The 15,850-nt window shown below is 29.6% G+C and overlaps 4 protein-coding genes across 7 annotated transcripts; 3 read left to right on the top strand and 1 right to left on the bottom strand.

The window, feature by feature from the left end:
• Window positions 1–21: 21 nt before the first annotated feature.
• On the top strand, window positions 22–2,097 carry LOC134838396 (borealin-like). 2 transcript variants are annotated; one of them, XM_063853918.1, is made up of 5 exons: window positions 22–217; window positions 275–556; window positions 742–1,009; window positions 1,472–1,642; window positions 1,699–2,097. In XM_063853918.1, exons 1-5 carry the CDS (start codon window positions 115–117, stop codon window positions 1,895–1,897), a joined length of 1,023 nt encoding a protein of 340 aa, XP_063709988.1. In that variant the 5' UTR covers window positions 22–114; the 3' UTR covers window positions 1,898–2,097. The 2 variants fall into 2 exon arrangements, with proteins under 2 accessions (XP_063709988.1, XP_063709987.1); XM_063853917.1 differs by having other exon boundaries at window positions 730–1,009.
• Window positions 2,098–2,531: 434 nt separating this feature from the next.
• Window positions 2,532–10,079, top strand: LOC134835682 (TBC1 domain family member 16). Of its 2 annotated transcripts, none has more exons than XM_063850605.1 (7): window positions 2,532–2,640; window positions 6,855–8,373; window positions 8,802–9,007; window positions 9,065–9,209; window positions 9,270–9,376; window positions 9,437–9,618; window positions 9,802–10,079. In XM_063850605.1, the coding sequence occupies exons 2-7, from the start codon at window positions 6,883–6,885 to the stop codon at window positions 9,999–10,001; spliced, it is 2,331 nt and encodes a 776-aa protein (XP_063706675.1). In that variant the 5' UTR covers window positions 2,532–2,640; window positions 6,855–6,882; the 3' UTR covers window positions 10,002–10,079. The 2 variants fall into 2 exon arrangements, with proteins under 2 accessions (XP_063706675.1, XP_063706683.1); XM_063850613.1 differs by lacking the exon at window positions 2,532–2,640 and adding an exon at window positions 6,669–6,731.
• Window positions 10,080–11,668: 1,589 nt separating this feature from the next.
• On the top strand, window positions 11,669–13,859 carry LOC134838235 (dipeptidase 3). The gene is made up of 3 exons (XM_063853722.1): window positions 11,669–12,548; window positions 13,128–13,607; window positions 13,666–13,859. Exons 1-3 carry the CDS (start codon window positions 11,796–11,798, stop codon window positions 13,759–13,761), a joined length of 1,329 nt encoding a protein of 442 aa, XP_063709792.1. The 5' UTR covers window positions 11,669–11,795; the 3' UTR covers window positions 13,762–13,859.
• Window positions 13,860–13,913: 54 nt separating this feature from the next.
• Window positions 13,914–15,821, bottom strand: LOC134836842 (zinc finger C4H2 domain-containing protein). Of its 2 annotated transcripts, none has more exons than XM_063852084.1 (4): window positions 15,332–15,821; window positions 15,100–15,278; window positions 14,775–15,038; window positions 13,914–14,314 (listed from the first exon to the last, which is right to left on the bottom strand). In XM_063852084.1, exons 1-4 carry the CDS (start codon window positions 15,563–15,565, stop codon window positions 14,182–14,184), a joined length of 810 nt encoding a protein of 269 aa, XP_063708154.1. In that variant the 5' UTR covers window positions 15,566–15,821; the 3' UTR covers window positions 13,914–14,181. The 2 variants fall into 2 exon arrangements, with proteins under 2 accessions (XP_063708154.1, XP_063708156.1); XM_063852086.1 differs by having other exon boundaries at window positions 14,799–15,038.
• Window positions 15,822–15,850: the final 29 nt, after the last annotated feature.

Here is a 15,850-nt window from a genome sequence, read left to right as displayed (position 1 = left end):
CGCCAGATTTCCAACCGTCATCCATTGAAGAGACAAAAAATCGAGTGTTTAAGCGAAAAATATCTGAAATCTTGACTTTTAATTGGAATAAAAGCTTCCAAATAGCAATTCACGATGCCACGAACCAAAGTTAGTCGAAAGGGAATGGCGAAACGCAATCGCATGAGCACAGCAGAGGAAAAATTGGAAGCCAAGCTTCGGGAATATGATGAGCTTGGTAAGTTTTTTCATGTTTTTAGCTTTTTTCGCGGTTAAATAATGATTTTTTCCGTAGTTGATGCCTTTTTGAACGATTGCGAGTCGGAATACTTGACAGCTTTGAGCGAAATTGAGACAATTATGATGGGTTTGCGCACAAAAACGCCTCAAAACATCCTTCAAATGAAATTGGGAGAATTGCGGGAAGCTGAGGCACGAACTTTTGCCGACCTGAACAAAACAGGACTTAATAAAACGGGTGCAAATGGAAGTTCGGGGTCGACTTTGGCATCTTTGAGTGTAATTGTCGAAGAAATGCGCAAAAGTAAACGTGCCGGAGGAAGAAGTCATGATGAAGGTAAGTCTCTTTTAATGTTTTGTGTTCTAATATTTCACAATATTACGCTTTTTGCACCAATTTAACACTTAACTAACATTGGAGATGGTCTAAATTGTGTCTGTTTTGCATGTTTCTTTCTTTTCGTGCTTTCTTCCGCTCTTTTCTCCGAACCAAAAACGTCATCTCAAAAGGATACCTTACAGAGGATGGCACAAACAGCAATCGTTCGAGTGCAGATCCAGCGGCGATTGTTCCGGGAAGTGCTGTTGCTGCGGGACGCCCCATGGGACCTTTAGCATCGGCTGTGGCAAAAGCTCGACGAGCAAGTCGTTCGGCTGATCCTCCCGTGGCACGTACTCCAATGATCGGAAATCATGGAAATTCAATGATGGGCAATTCCATGCTGATGAGCAATAAGGCAAAACAACGCGCGACTCCCTTGAAACAAACACAATCGCAACACATGTCACGGTAAATTTGATTTTTTTTCTAAATAAGGTCGATTCAAATGAAACTCAATAGTTCAAAAGTCGAAAATTAGAAAAAAAAATTTTAAATTTTAAAAAAAATTTTAAAAAAATTTCAAAAAAAAATTTAAAAAAATTTCATAAAAATTTTTAAAAAAATTTCAAAAAAAATTTTTAAAAACATTTCAAAAAAATTTAAAAAAAAATTCCAAAAAAATTAAAAAAAAAAATTCAAAAAAATTTCAAAAAAAATTTCAAAAAAATTTTAAAAAATTAAAAAAAATTACAATTACTGAAAATAATATTTTTACAAGAATTTTTTCTCGAAAAATAATTTTTCGAAATTTTTTTTAAAATTTTTTATTTATTTTTTTTTTTGCCCTCCCATTTTAATTTCAAAAATTTTAGAGTTTCATTTGGATCGACCTAAAATGATAAAAAAATAATTAATTTTTTTATTTCACAGAAGCAAATATCGCACTCCGCTACAACCAAGACCCCAAACTGTCAGTGTCGATCGCATGATTGGTCTCATCACGCCAAAAGTACAACCAAATATGCCATTAGCGATTCTCCGAAGACCTAAAATGGGAGAACCCGTGTTCTCAGTTACCGGAAGTCCCGTAATTTCTTCTTCGTAAGTCATTTTTTTTCTAAAATTTTTCAATTTTTATTGAAATTTTTTAATTACAGAGCTTCTGAGGAAATTGCCAACGTGAATATCCCCGTGCCAGATGGAGTTTTGTCGATTCGACCAACAGAAATGAATTCTGTCGATCCGAAACTCATCAAGAAACTCGACGAAAATACGCTCGAACACATTAAAATATTGCAACAAAACCTCAATATGATCATGGATTATGCCGAACGCAACCAATTCGGAAAGAAATAATTTTACGCTTACTTTATTTTATAATTTAATTTTTTTTTCTTACTCCTACATACGTTAGAATTGATTCTACCAAAATTTGACTCACTCTTTTTGTCTCCGGTCAATGGACAAGACTTAGTTATAGTACATCAGTTTGTATTTTTTACCTACTCGTATTAGTTATATTTAAAAATAAAATGTAGTTCAGACATTTTGATGACAAATAATCAGGGATTTCGTAAAATAACACGCGAAAAGAAGGCTAAAAATCGCAATTTTTAATTAATTTTTGATAAAAATTCTAAAAATTTACATTTTCTTTGTAGATAATGTCATGGTCAACATTACTACATATGATAATACAATCAAGACACCTGTTGCTATGGAATCGAGCATTGTTTACTTCCTTCTACGCAATCGCCCGTAACGTCAAAGTATCGCTTTACAACGCAAGTTCACCATTTTTTGATGGAAAACTCACCAAAAATACCAAATTGAAATGTCAGATGTAAAAAATTTTTCACAACTTTCAATCGCCTCATAGTATTCCATCAAATTTTGCATTCTCCCAACGTGATAATTAAAATTAAAACGATAAAATCGCAACCAAATGTGCTAAAAAATCAAAAAATCCTCGAAAAAAGTGTAAAGATATGAAGAAATCGAAGAGAATGAAATAACAAAAAAGTAGCACGAGAAAAATTAATTGAAAAAAAATTTGAGAACCAAAAAAAAAAAGTAAAATTAGTGTAAACATTTCGAAGGTACGTACGAAAAATTGAATAGAAACACGCCAAAAAGGTCAAGAGGGAAAACAATAACTCATAAATTTATCATTAAAAGCAAAAATTTCCACATTCAATTAAAATATCGATTTTTTTTTGTCAATTGTTTTGTCATTTTCTTCGCATACAGTTATCTTGTGGAAACGTGAAAGAGAATCTTCGTGAAATGAGTGAAAATATTTCGAAAAAAAAAATTATCAAAAAAAAAATTAGATTTCGCTTTTACGAAAAAGTTTTGCAAATAAAAATGTAACAAAACAGCAAAAAAAAATATTTAAAAAAAAAAATTCAAAATTTTTTCAAATTTTTTGTTCGTTCGTCAACATGTCTTTAAAAAAATAACAGAAAAAATTCCATCAATTTTTGGATTGTTCAATATTTTGATGGTGCTCCAACGGTTTCAAATTTTCTTCAGGATACCTTAAACACAAAACTGGCCACGCTGTATGAAACATATTTAATTTAACACGACATGACAACCTTTTAGATGGTTTTTGGCAATAATTTGATGTGAATTTCTGATTAATGTCAAAGTTCGTAAAAGTTTGTGCACAAAAAAAAACTTTTTTTAAGCCAATACTGATTTACCTAAAAGTTAGAAGAGACTTTTGGCCCTCAACCTTATGCTTTTTCCCGAAAAAATCGAAAAAAGGGCAAATCATAGGTAAAGGCTATGCAAAAATAAACTATTCATGATAGTTGTACACAAAATAATTTAAAAATATCTGAATGGATCGAGGCGCGATCGACATTTCATACGCGATCGATGAACATCGTATTGACGAAATATACGAAGTATTCCGGAAAAGTTTTTTAAACCTGTTTTAGCTTTGATTAAGTTAGCTAGCTCGCAATATAAATGTACTCGAGGAAACAAAAAACAAAATAAAACACGATTCCCGTGTTATTCCATTTCATCTTCATTCATCCGTTCGTGCTGCTGCTGTGTTGATGATGTACCAATATATAGATAGAAAAGTATTCTCTCTCATTATTATTATCATCAGTAGTTTTTTGTTCTTGCTTTTTATTATTCTCTTGTGTTGAATGGAATTTTATGAATTCAATATGTGACTTCGGAATGAGTTTCCGCTTATTAAACTCGCATATACGAAAAAAAGTAAAACAGAACAAGCTTAATTGAATGTTTTTTCAATTTATTAGAAAGACGTGAATTTTCGCTTATCTTATCTGTGTTGACTCATAGCATTAAGTATTTACAAAAGAAAAGATAGATGAGAAAGGTAACATTAAAAGCTTAACTAAATTGACGTTTCAAGGAAATTGAGCTCGCGAGACGGAATTAAAGACGGATTTTAATGCAAAAAATGGTTTATTCCAACGAAATAATTTACATGAATTGACTTTACTTGAGTTACAAACAAAATTTTATAAACTTTTGAAGGGACTTTAACAAACATAGGCTCATAACACATGGATCCGCCAAATGAAAAGCAAACAAGAAAAATATGGAATTACAACCGAGGAGATCCATGAAAGGCAACTATACAAGAAAAAATTGAGATCGTATGCAACACCAACCTCATGATTCTTCTGAATCGAAAATGAGAGATGAATGTGATTTTAGGCCCTGTACAATCTGCATTGTGAAGAAAGAAGAAGATTTGAAGAAACATAACTTAAAGAAAATTTGCTAAATATCAAATTTATGATCAACGAAGCGAAAACCAAGCCCTTCGAGGTATCTAAGTGCATCATGTGTATGGTTTGCTGTCTTTAAGCATTCGAAATATGTTGATTACAGGAAAATTCGTGATAGCTCGACGTTTTCAATGTAAATATGTAGTAATGGGGAAATGCTTGCCTTCAATGAATAGATTCTGAAATTAATTTAATTCCTTCTTTGTCAATTCCTTCAACGATTTTGAGTCACTCGAATGGCAAAAAATAAAGTAATGACAAATGATAACAAATTTTTATAAAAAAAAGTTAAAATCTTAAGCCTTTATTCTCAAACTCTTACAAAACTAACCACAAATCTCATCCCAAACCATTAAATCTTAATCTCAAACTTTCCTCTCTAAAACAAATCCATCGAAGAAAGTTTTCCATTAAATCCCCATTCAATGAGTGCGAAAGAATTCATACAAAACCAAACTTTGAGTATTCTTTACACGTTCCATGAAACGTTAAACAAACTTTACAGACTTCTCTTATATGAGCAATTGATTCTTTTCTTTCAACGTGATATATAAGAGCAACTTATCCGAAGCTGCTCCATTCAAAAATTACACTAAAAAGTATGAAATAAAAAAAATTTGATTTTTACAAATTTATATTGATTTTCATAAAATGTTACATTTCTCATTGAACATTTTATTTTATTCACATACGATTTGTGTTTGTGAAATTTTGTGAGAGAGGAGAAAATTGGTATTGAATTTTACTGAAAACTAAATACATTTTTTTCTACAAAAAAAATTTCTTAATCAGAGGTAATCCGTCTTGATTAACTCTTACAAAAATATTTAAATATAAAGGATCTATATTTATTAATTTTTAGTGTTGTACCTTATACTAATTCAAAGCGAATATTTCTTGTTTTCAACATTGTATATATTTGCGAAATTTTTTGGAATGAGTAAGGAGGGGAAATTGTTATCATTGAATTATATCATGAAAAAATTTCTTTTGAAATTTTAGAGAAAATCTAGCCAGATTTTCCCTTACAAAAATAGTAGGAAAATGTTTATAAAAAAGTTTATAATTATTTGACTTTTTAGTATTGTAACATATACTAAATTTTATTGAATATCTATTCTTTTTAACATTTTTTGTATTTGTGAAATTTTCTGTATTACCAAATAGGGGAAAAGCCTTTTCAGGAAAAGCTTGAATTTAGCTTTAGAAAATTAAGTTTTTTAATATAAAAATTTTTATTTAATTTTCAAATAAAAAATTTATTGAAAAATTTTTAATATAGAATTTCATATTTTGTTCATTTCATTATGAATTTAATTTATTTAAATAATTATTTTAATTTTATTAATTAATTTTTTTAATAATTTTTTTAATTAATTTAATTTAATTTGGTAAGCCTGTTACGATCCCTCTACCGTAAGACTCACCTGTAAAAAATTTGTATTTTTATAGGTCTATAAAAAAATACGGTATTATGCTGTATTTGAATGATTTTTTCGTAATGTATATACATTTCATTCAACAACATTATATTAGTGAATGATACGAATACAAAAACGAAGGGGAAATTTCTATCGATTCAATTCACATGTGACTAACATATGATAAGAATTTTTATTTATTTTTTTTTTTTTTTTTTTACTTTAAAAAAAATTTTTTTTCAATATTTGGCGAGTCTGTTACGATCCCAATATCGCAAAACTCACCTTTTAAAAATTTCTCATAAACAGAACATGATTATGAATAAAATGCGGTTATATGCTGAGCTGATAAGGACTTTTATGAATGCCTTTCAGCTTTAAGATGCATTTTTCGTTTGTGAAAAATGAAAATCTTGAAGGAGAAAATTCGGAAAAGGGTTTTTCATGTAATTTTCCATCAAAAATTTCATTTTTTTTATTTTTTATTTTTTTTTTTGAAAAATTAATGGTAAGTCAATTGCATTCCCAAAACGCAAAACTCACCATGCAAAAATTTGTATTTTTATAGGTATGCATAAAAATACGGTATTAAACTCGACTAAATAATTTCATTTAAAATTTTTTTATATTAATTCTTCATTTGCTTTTTGTTTGTGAAATTTTCATCGATTTCAATATTTAGAAAAGGGGAAAATTTTTGAAAAAAAATTAAAAATATTTAAATTATTTTTAAAATATTTTTTTTTTAGAAAAAACTTTATAAATTAATTAAAGAGCTTAAAATTTCCGGAAAAATTTAAAAATATAAATAAAATATAAAATAGAGAGCATGAATGATGTACAAAAAAAAAGAGAGGGGATATGTCTCGTATTTGAATGAATCAGCTGTTTTGTGTTTTGATTGTTTGTTGTCAAAAAATACTTGAGAAATTGTTCGAGAAACGACATTAAATGGGCTTTTATTGCAAAAATTGAATAAATTCAGAGGTAAATTGTTATCAAAGTTCAAAAGAAAAAGTTTCAGTTGAAATATGAGTCAATTGTTTTCCTAACATCAAAGAAAAAACTTTAAATTGCGTCATAAATAATATTTTTTTCTTTTTCTTTCAGGTAAAAGTCTCAAAGAGCAACAACAAAAATGCCTCAACTTGTAAATATGTTCAAACGGGCATCCAGTTACATCTTGGGCTATGACGAAACGGAAAATCAAAGCGACATGATGTACGAGGACAATGAGATGCTCTTCAGCAAAAACAACGTTTGCGTTCATCCTCCGACAATTGTTCGACAAGACAGCGATATCTTGCATTATCCGGGCTATTTGACGGTAACGACGAAAACTTTCATTGACCAATACAACAATGCCAAGCGCCCCACACTTTTACTCACCTGGATCCCAAATTCGACGCTCCGCAAATCCGTTGAAAGTAACGGCGGATGGTCGAAAGCCACAAACGAGGAACGAAATCTCCTGAAAAATAGTTCGACAATTAGTACGATAAGCGAAGATTCGACGAGTTCAACAACGGGATGTCACATTATCGGGCAATATATCTCGCCGAATAGCACAAATCCCTTCATCGAAGCGTATAACGAACAACTAAAGTCGGAACAGCTGTCAGATTCAAAATCCGTAAACTTTTCTGATTATTCGGAAACCATCAGTATCGGCTCGAATAGCGATCGGGCAAGTACGAGTAACGATATGAGTCGAGAAGATATTGGCGTTGCTTCGGATAATGTTGATATGGAAGACGTTGACGAAGGAATTATCATCGCTAATGAGCCAAATGTTCCCGTAATTGAATCTCCCGAAGAAAAAGAGTTGAAAAATGAACTTCAACCTCTTTTATCGAACGGCGATGAAAAATGCCCAAAATTAATTCAACAAAATTCCGTTACTGTCAACATTACAATTGCGAATCCAACGATTCAGAATACCGATTCAATGCCCGGCGTCGTTTCAACCAACGGAGAAAAATTTGTACGTTCATTATCGCTCGATTCAACGGCAACAATTGACGATCCAACGTGGATGTCACCCGAATTGCTCGCCTACAAACATAATCTCGCATTTCCCGATAGTACATCCGGGTCTCCTGTCTTTACGAAAAAAGTTCCAACCAAATGTCGACGATTTTCCGTTGATTTGAGTCAAATGCGAGCATTGCGGTTGTTTTTCAACGATGACAGTTGCACATCGGGACAATTGGTTATCGCGTCACGTGAGTCGCAATACAAAATTTTGCATTTCCATTATGGCGGATTGGATCATTTGGCACAAGTTTTGCATCAATGGCATTGTACGTTGCACAATATCAAACTCGCACCCGGAACAGACGAAGCAAATTTGCCGTATCGACAATTTATGGTGTGTCGTCCCGAAGTGAAAAAGTCCGAAATGCATCCGGATGAAGGAGAAGTCAGTAAAATCACGACAGATTACTTTTATGGGACATTATTGAACGACAAAGGGCAAATTGAAGACGATTTGTTGTTAAGGAAATGCGTTTTCTTCGGCGGTTTGGAAAAAGGATTGAGAAAAACTGTTTGGCCGTTTTTGTTGCATTGTTATTCGACGAATTCTACCTTTGATGAACGAGTTGCTCTTGCGGATATAAGAAAAAATGTAAGAAATTTTATCTGAAAAAATTAAAAAATTTTTAAAAAAATTAAAAATTTTCTAAAAAAAAAATTAAAATTTTCTAAAAAAAAATAAAAATTTTCTAAAAAAAAATTAAAATTAAAAAAAAAAAATTTCTAAATAAAAAATTAAAAATTAAAAAAAAAAAATTTTGCTAAAAAAATTAAAAATTTTTTTTATACAAATTTACAATTTTGTAAAAAAAATTAAAAATTTTCTAAAAAAAAAAATTAAAAAATTTCTAAAAAAAAATAAAAATTTTCTAAAAAAAATAAATTTGCTAAAAAAAATTTAAATTAGGTAAAAATTTTCTAAAAAAAATTAAAAGTTTTCTCAAAAAATTTTTTTTATAAAAATTTACAATTTTGTAAAAAAAATTAAAAATTTTCTAAATTTTTTTTTTAATTTTTTAGGAATACGAAGAAATAAACCGTCGTCGTTTATATTCAATGTCTCCGGAGGAAAGAGCTCATTTTTGGCGAACTGTCGAGTGTGTCATCGAAAAAGACGTCGTTCGAACAGATCGAGGCAATCCCTTCTTTGCAGGCGATGACAACCCAAACATCGAGACAATGAAAAATATTTTGCTAAATTACGCTTTTTACAATCCCGGAATGGCGTGAGTATCAAAAAACATTTTTTGAATAAAAATATTTGAAATTTTCACTTTTTTCAGATATACACAAGGCATGAGTGATCTCCTTGCTCCCGTGTTGTGCGAAATCAAAAATGAATCCGAAGCATTTTGGTGCTTCTTTGGCTTAATGCGAAAAGCAATTTTTGTGTGTACTCCAACGGACAATGATATCGACAAAAATCTCGTAAGTCTTCGATTTTTTAGTTGAATTTTTGAAATTGATGAGTTTTTTTGTATTTTACAGCGATATTTGAGAGAATTAATAAGATTGATGGTTCCCAAATTTTATGCACATATGGAAAAACATAATGACGCAATGGAATTACTTTTCTGCCATCGATGGATTTTATTGTAAGGATTTTTTTTTGTATTAAAAGATGAAAAATTTAACGTAATTCATCAATTTTTTAGATGTTTCAAACGAGAATTCACCGAAGCTGTTGCAATTCGTATGTGGGAAGCATGTTGGTCGAATTATCTCACGGACTATTTCCATCTGTTTTTGTGTCTCGCCATTATTGCAGTATACGCCGACGATGTAATCGCTCAAGATTTACGAACGGATGAAATGTTGCTGCATTTTAGTTCATTAGGTAACAGATTTTTTTTAATTTTTCAAAAAAAATCTCAAAAAAAAAATTTAAATAAAAAAAAAAAAAATTTAAATAAAAAAAAATTAAAATAAAAAAAATTAAAATAAAAAAATTAAAAAACAAAAAAAAAATAAAATAAAAAAAATTTTAAAAATTATTTAAAAAAATTTTTTTTTCTTTTAGCGATGTACATGGATGGACAACTGATTCTCCGAAAAGCAAGAGGCCTATTGTACCAATTTCGACAATTTCCGAAAATTCCGTGTACATTATCGAATTTGTGCAAACGCTGCGGTCCAGGAATGTGGGAAACGGGACATCATCCATCGATCGAGTGTGTTGGGCATTTAGATGATGAAATTTGTCCATTGGCTGTCGACTAAACAAAAAGAAGTTATTCCAAAATTTTGACTAAAAATAAAAAAAAAAACTGACAATGAATTATATTAAATATGAAAATATACAAAAATAAATGTAAGCACTAAATAAAAAATAAACCAAAGAAAAAAACACTGAGGAAAAGAACAAAACATATATTTAGCATTAAAATTTGATGTTCTATAAAAAAATGTAAATGTTCGTAACAAATTTAATCGAAAGTTAAATTAGTTCGTTATGAAAATTTAATTTGCAGAAAAAAAAATCAAATATTAAAAAATAAAATATATTAAGCCACAAAAGTATTTATTGAATGGAATTAAAAATTTGAACGAATATCGATGAGTTTGAAAAAAATCATGAAGAAAAGGAAAAAGGGTCGTCCATATAAATAAATAAATACAAAATTGTTGAGAAGAAGTAGTTTTGATACATATCTTAGCCCAATTTAGAAAGCCTGAAGAAAAAAACTAGAATGTGAAGAGACTTTGAAAAAATTCGAAAAAAAAAATATAAGCAATCAAGTAAAAAAGTTAGGTTTAAATTTTTTTTCATACTCATCGATATTCGTTAAATATAAAAACAAATATTTATAATAGAATACAAGAAATATTGAAAGTACTTGTAAAATATTGAAAATGTGAAATTTTAATGGAATTAAGCTGAAGCTTTGTGGAAAAATGTTTCATTAAATTTTTAAATATTTTTTTCTTCATGAATTTTATTTTCTGATTTGAATTAGCAAAGAGGCGATTTACAAATTTTTACGGTTTTAATCGGTAATTTTTAATTTTTAAAAGAATTTTTGAATTTTTTCTGTATTAAAATTTGTCAAAAAAAAAAAAATTTTTTAAAAATTAAATTTTTAAAATTAAAATTATTATTTTTTTTTTTTATTAAAAACTGACTTTTGTGATCTGAATTAGCAAAAAGGCGATTTTCAAATTTTTACGGTTTTAATCGGTAATTCTTAATTTTCATTTTTTTATTTTTTTCAGAAATAAAATTTGTTAAAATAATTTGAAAGAAATTTGAAACATTTTTCCTAATTGCTTCAAATGTCTAAATTTTATGTTAAAAATCTAATTTTTGCATAAAAAAAATATTTTATTTTAAATTGAAAATCTTATGAATTTTGAAACTATTTTTAAGAAAAGTTAAGCACTTGTTGATTTGTGAATCAAGCTTTTTAAAAATAAAAAAAAAATAATTTTTAATTAAATTAAGGAAAGTTATGTTAGAATGCTATTGATACGATATGAACTGCCTCTTGATAAAAACGCTAAACTATACAAAACTTACTCTATGCTAGATAAATTTGCTCGCCTTGTAGATTTTTTGAGCTGTTTCGGTTAAATTTCAATTAGAATGTGTTTCAAAATGTTTTCTATGATATAAAAACGAACGTCACTAAAGAAAACTAAACAATAACTAAGTTATGAAAAATACTCTTTAAGAGATATAAAATGCAAATAAAATCAAAGTGAGTGCTTAAAAGTATAAAAAATGCATTTTTTTTACTTGAATTGATGAAATTTTAATGCCAACGATTTTTGTCTTTGAAAAACAGGAAAGGAAAAGCTTTTTTCACGTACGAGCGTATATATGGTATAGAAACGTACACAGCTTTCGTGAAAAATCGATAAAGTTTTGTCAGTAAGTTCGTAAAAACAGGATAATGAACAACAAGTTTCCCTTTGTGCAAGTGAAAAATCACTAAAATCCCGAAAAACGTTCGAATTTTTGCATTTTCTCGACTTTTTCATCGACCTTCAGCTTCTTTGTAGCACGCAACAATCATGAATTCCGTGCCAAATCACGAATTTCTCGAAATGAAGGAGAATTACTTGCATCAGGCGCACTGCAAACAACAATGTTTCGTATTTACAGACATCTCGGAACTGGATCTGCCCGAAATCACAAAATTTCCCATTGAAAAGATGAAAAATGGCAGTGTCCATTCGCTGCACTCGTTTCAGAGCAAGAAATGTGATACTCCGGTGCCGCCCGAACGCAAATCTCGCACCCGAAAGATTATCGCCATTTTTGGCGTGTTGATGTTACTGCTTGTCGTAATTGCGATAATTCCATTGACGCTTCAGCTGCGAACGTCGTCGTTGTTGGAAGCGAGACTCGCGTTTATTCGGAGACTTTTGAACGAAGCGCCGCTCGTCGAAGGTTATTGGAATCCCAATATGGAGGGAAATTTCACACAAAGTTACGAGGAGGTTAAGGAAAATATGGTTGGAGCGATTTTGTGGCCTATTAAAGTGCCGTGTGGCGCCCAACATTTGGATGCGGTGCAATTAGCGCTTGAAGGCATCGATTTGGCACGACGTACTGTGAGTAATAACTTTGGCATGAGAATTGTCGAAAGTGCGGACGAAATGGATGTCGCACATGCTGATGGAATGGTTTCTGTACTTTTGGGACTCGAAGGACATTCGTTGGGAAGCTCTTTGGGCGTTTTACGGTCATTTTATTCGCTTGGCGCGCGATTTGCTTCGTTGACAGCTCTTTCGTGTACAACTCCATGGGCTGGAAGTGCATTTGTAAGTAGAAAAATTAACTTTTTTTTAAAAAAATAATTTGTTCGAACTTTTTGTCCCAAAAACTTTTTTCAAAAAATAATAAAAATCTATTATTAAAAAAATAAAAATATTAAAAATTAAAAAAAAAAAATTTTAGAAGAAAATTCTTGTAAAAATATCATTTTCAATACAAAAGTTTAAAAAATATTAAAAATTTAAAAAAAAATATTTTTTTAGAAGAAAATTCTTGAAAATATTAAAAATTTAAAAAAAAAAATTTTTTAGAAGAAAATTCTTGTAAAAATATCATTTTCAATACAAAAGTTTAAAAAATATTAAAAATTTAAAAAAAATATTTTTTTAGAAGAAAATTCTTGTCAAAATATCATTTTCAATAAAAAAAGTTTAATTAATATTAAAAATTAAAAAAAAAAAACATTTTAGAAGAAAATTCTTTTAAAAATAACATTTTTAATTCATAAGCTTAAAAAATATTAAAAATAAAAAAAAATAAAATTTTAATTTTTTTAAAAATTATGAAAATAGACAAAAAAACGTTCATTTTTGATGAAATTTTCAACTTTCTTTTTAATTTTTTAGGCAAATTCCGATCATTTCGTCGAAGAATCAGCTCCCACGAGTCTCACAGAGTTCGGAGAAACGATGCTGCACGAGATGAATCGTCTTGGAATGGTTGCTGAAATCTCCCGTTTGTCCGAACCAGCGATGATGGTTGCTCTAAACACTGCTAAAGCTCCCTTATTGCTCTCAAACGCCTCGCCGCAGGGTGTTTGCAATGCCACAGCTTCCATTCCCGATCACATAATGAGCGCCATGTCCCAAAACGGAGGCATCATGATGTTAAATGTCGAAAAATGCGGCGATAAACTTTTGACAGTGAAGGAAGCCATTCACATGATCAACTATGTGAGAGCAATCGCCGGAATAGATCATGTTGGACTGAGTAGCGCTCCGAAAATTTATCCAATGTTGCTCGCAGAACTTGCTCGAGATCGACTTTGGGGCAATATTGCGATTAAAAAGCTCGTTGGAGGCAATATTGTTCGTGTGCTGAGAGATGTAAGTTGAATATTTTTAATTTTTTTCATGAAATTTCATAAAAATTTGAAAATTTTAGGTCGATAACGCTAAACACAAAATCTCGTTGAGAGAAGATTGGATTCCTAATGATGACATCGAGTTGTCTTCTTATTGTCGTTATCCCGAAATGTAATTTCGCAGTATTTTCTAATTATTTTCGTTAAGAATTTAGAATTTAATGTATAAAGAAAGGTAGAAAATTGTAGAAAAATTTCTCTGAGAGAATAAAGAAGTTGGAAAAAAAATTAAATTTAATTTCTAAATATTTTTTATATTTTTCGTACATCAAAAAGTTACATAATTGTTAAAAATAAAACAGAAGACTCGCTTCTGACATAAAAAAAAATGATTTAAAAAAATCTTAAGTACTAAAATTGTGGGATAAAATACTGAAAAATTCAAAATTGAGACATTTTTTTTCCTAAAAGCTAATTTTCTAAATTCTACGGGGGTTATATATCTTAAAAGTAGGTTGAATAAAAAAATTAGTACTAAGTTTGATCGTTTTCTGTCCATTTTTCGTTCATGCGTTCGTTTTTCAGTCAATTCTCGTTTAATGTTCCTTCTTTTTTGGCTTTTTCGGGTTGCGAGAACGACTTTTGGCTTTACACAAGGGACAAATTGGAGCATTACGATGGATTTGTTGATGGCAAGACAAGCAAGATTTCATCGGCGGGGGTTGTTGTCTGTGAATTTAATTAAAAAAAAGTTATTTTTTATTATTTTAAAAATGAATTTAAAAAAGAATTTAACGTAAAAAAATTAAAATTATTAAAAAAAATTAAATTATTAAAAAAAATGAATTACTTAATTTAATTTTTTAAAAATAATATTAATTTTTTTAAATTATTAATTAATTATTTTAATTAAAATTATTTTTAAAAAATTAAATTATTAAATTCATTAATTAAAATTTATTTATTTAATTTAATTTAATTTTTTTAAATAATTTTAATTTTTTTAATTAATTAATTAATTTAATTAAATTGATAATTTTATTTGTAAAAATTAAATTTAAAAAAATTAAATTATTAAATTAATTATTTAAAATTAATTAAAAATTCTATTATCAAAAATAACAAAAAACACACAAAAATTCATAAAGCAACTTAAAAAAATAATAAAAAAAATAAAACAAAAAATCACCTCAAATTGACATTAAAATCAGACCTGAACGTAGGATGAGCCATTCCAATCGAGGGCGGTTGAGTCGACAATCTGTTAATTTCCGGCGGCTTATTCAATCTCATTGGTCCCGGAGGAGGCAAAAATCCTGATCCTGCATTTGATGGCGGAAGTTGAACGGGATTTTCTTGATTTGAAGCGATCGGATGCGAAGTTAACGGAGGTCGAGAATAACTTGAAGACGGAATTGTTGACGACTTTGACGAATAATAATTCTGAAAGCGACTAAAAAAACATAAAAAAATTAAATTTTTCATGTCATTTCGAGAAAAAAAGAAATTCTTACTCTGGCGCAATGATAGAACCCTCTTCTTCATGCAAATCCGGAAGACGATCGAGACCCAAATAATCACGACGCATCGTGTCAACTTCCATTTTCAGCGGAGCAAAGTCTTCGTGATAACGTTGAGCCATTTGAATGCTGCGTTGGCGACTTTCTTCTGCTTGTTTTATGACAGTTTCCATCTAAAAAAAAAATTTTTGAAATTTTTTAATTTTTTTCATGAAAAATCACTTACAGCATTGATATCGGCGTGAATTTGTCGCAATTCTTCGACATGACTCATTTTTTCCTGCATCAAAAGCTCCAATTCGCGTCGATATTCGGCAAGGCACTTTTCCTCAGCATCCCCATTTTCAACTTCACGTACAATACGGAGCTTGATTTTCTCGAGTTGAACCGTTTTTGCTCGAATATCTTTCATTGCCTCGAGTTTGGCGTAAATTGCTCGTTCATCCGTTGCCACAGACATTGTTTACAATTGTTTAGATTTCACGGTTTGTTTGATGATTTATTATTATCTCGGATGGATGCAGCTGCTCTTCTCTTCTCAATGGACCAAATTTGTTTTTCTAAATTTTTATGTAAATTTTGACTTTTCAACACATTTCCTGATATTTAATGAATGAATATTATTGTCTTTTGTCGTTTTTGTCACTTTTTCTGTAATTAAAAGGAGTAATTTCTCAATTTCGGAACGAAATTCCTTTATTTTGATGCACAAAATGGCCGAGATTTATTGATTTTTCACTTTCGA

Source organism: Culicoides brevitarsis, chromosome 1 (assembly GCF_036172545.1).
Source record: "Culicoides brevitarsis isolate CSIRO-B50_1 chromosome 1, AGI_CSIRO_Cbre_v1, whole genome shotgun sequence".
In the NCBI taxonomy this organism is placed as follows: Eukaryota; Metazoa; Arthropoda; class Insecta; order Diptera; family Ceratopogonidae; genus Culicoides; species Culicoides brevitarsis.
This window is presented reverse-complemented; position numbering and strand designations above follow the sequence as displayed.

Bases quoted from the DNA above. Each gene is read 5' to 3' on its own strand.
- LOC134835682 (XM_063850605.1), top strand. From the start codon at position 6,883: ATGCCTCAACTTGTAAATATGTTCAAACGGGCATCCAGTTACATCTTG. The intron at 9,210-9,269 runs GTAAGTCTTCGA...TGTATTTTACAG, and splicing joins ATGATATCGACAAAAATCTC to CGATATTTGAGAGAATTAAT. The intron at 9,377-9,436 runs GTAAGGATTTTT...TCAATTTTTTAG, and splicing joins TGCCATCGATGGATTTTATT to ATGTTTCAAACGAGAATTCA.
- LOC134836842 (XM_063852084.1), bottom strand. From the start codon at position 15,565: ATGTCTGTGGCAACGGATGAACGAGCAATTTACGCCAAACTCGAGGCA. The intron at 15,279-15,331 runs GTAAGTGATTTT...TTTTTTTTTTAG, and splicing joins TTCACGCCGATATCAATGCT to ATGGAAACTGTCATAAAACA. The intron at 14,315-14,774 runs GTGATTTTTTGT...TTAAATTCACAG, and splicing joins GATTTTAATGTCAATTTGAG to ACAACAACCCCCGCCGATGA.
- LOC134838396 (XM_063853917.1), top strand. From the start codon at position 115: ATGCCACGAACCAAAGTTAGTCGAAAGGGAATGGCGAAACGCAATCGC. The intron at 218-274 runs GTAAGTTTTTTC...TTTTTTCCGTAG, and splicing joins TCGGGAATATGATGAGCTTG to TTGATGCCTTTTTGAACGAT. The intron at 1,010-1,471 runs GTAAATTTGATT...TTTATTTCACAG, and splicing joins CAATCGCAACACATGTCACG to AAGCAAATATCGCACTCCGC.
- LOC134838235 (XM_063853722.1), top strand. From the start codon at position 11,796: ATGAATTCCGTGCCAAATCACGAATTTCTCGAAATGAAGGAGAATTAC. The intron at 12,549-13,127 runs GTAAGTAGAAAA...TTAATTTTTTAG, and splicing joins CATGGGCTGGAAGTGCATTT to GCAAATTCCGATCATTTCGT. The intron at 13,608-13,665 runs GTAAGTTGAATA...TGAAAATTTTAG, and splicing joins TTGTTCGTGTGCTGAGAGAT to GTCGATAACGCTAAACACAA.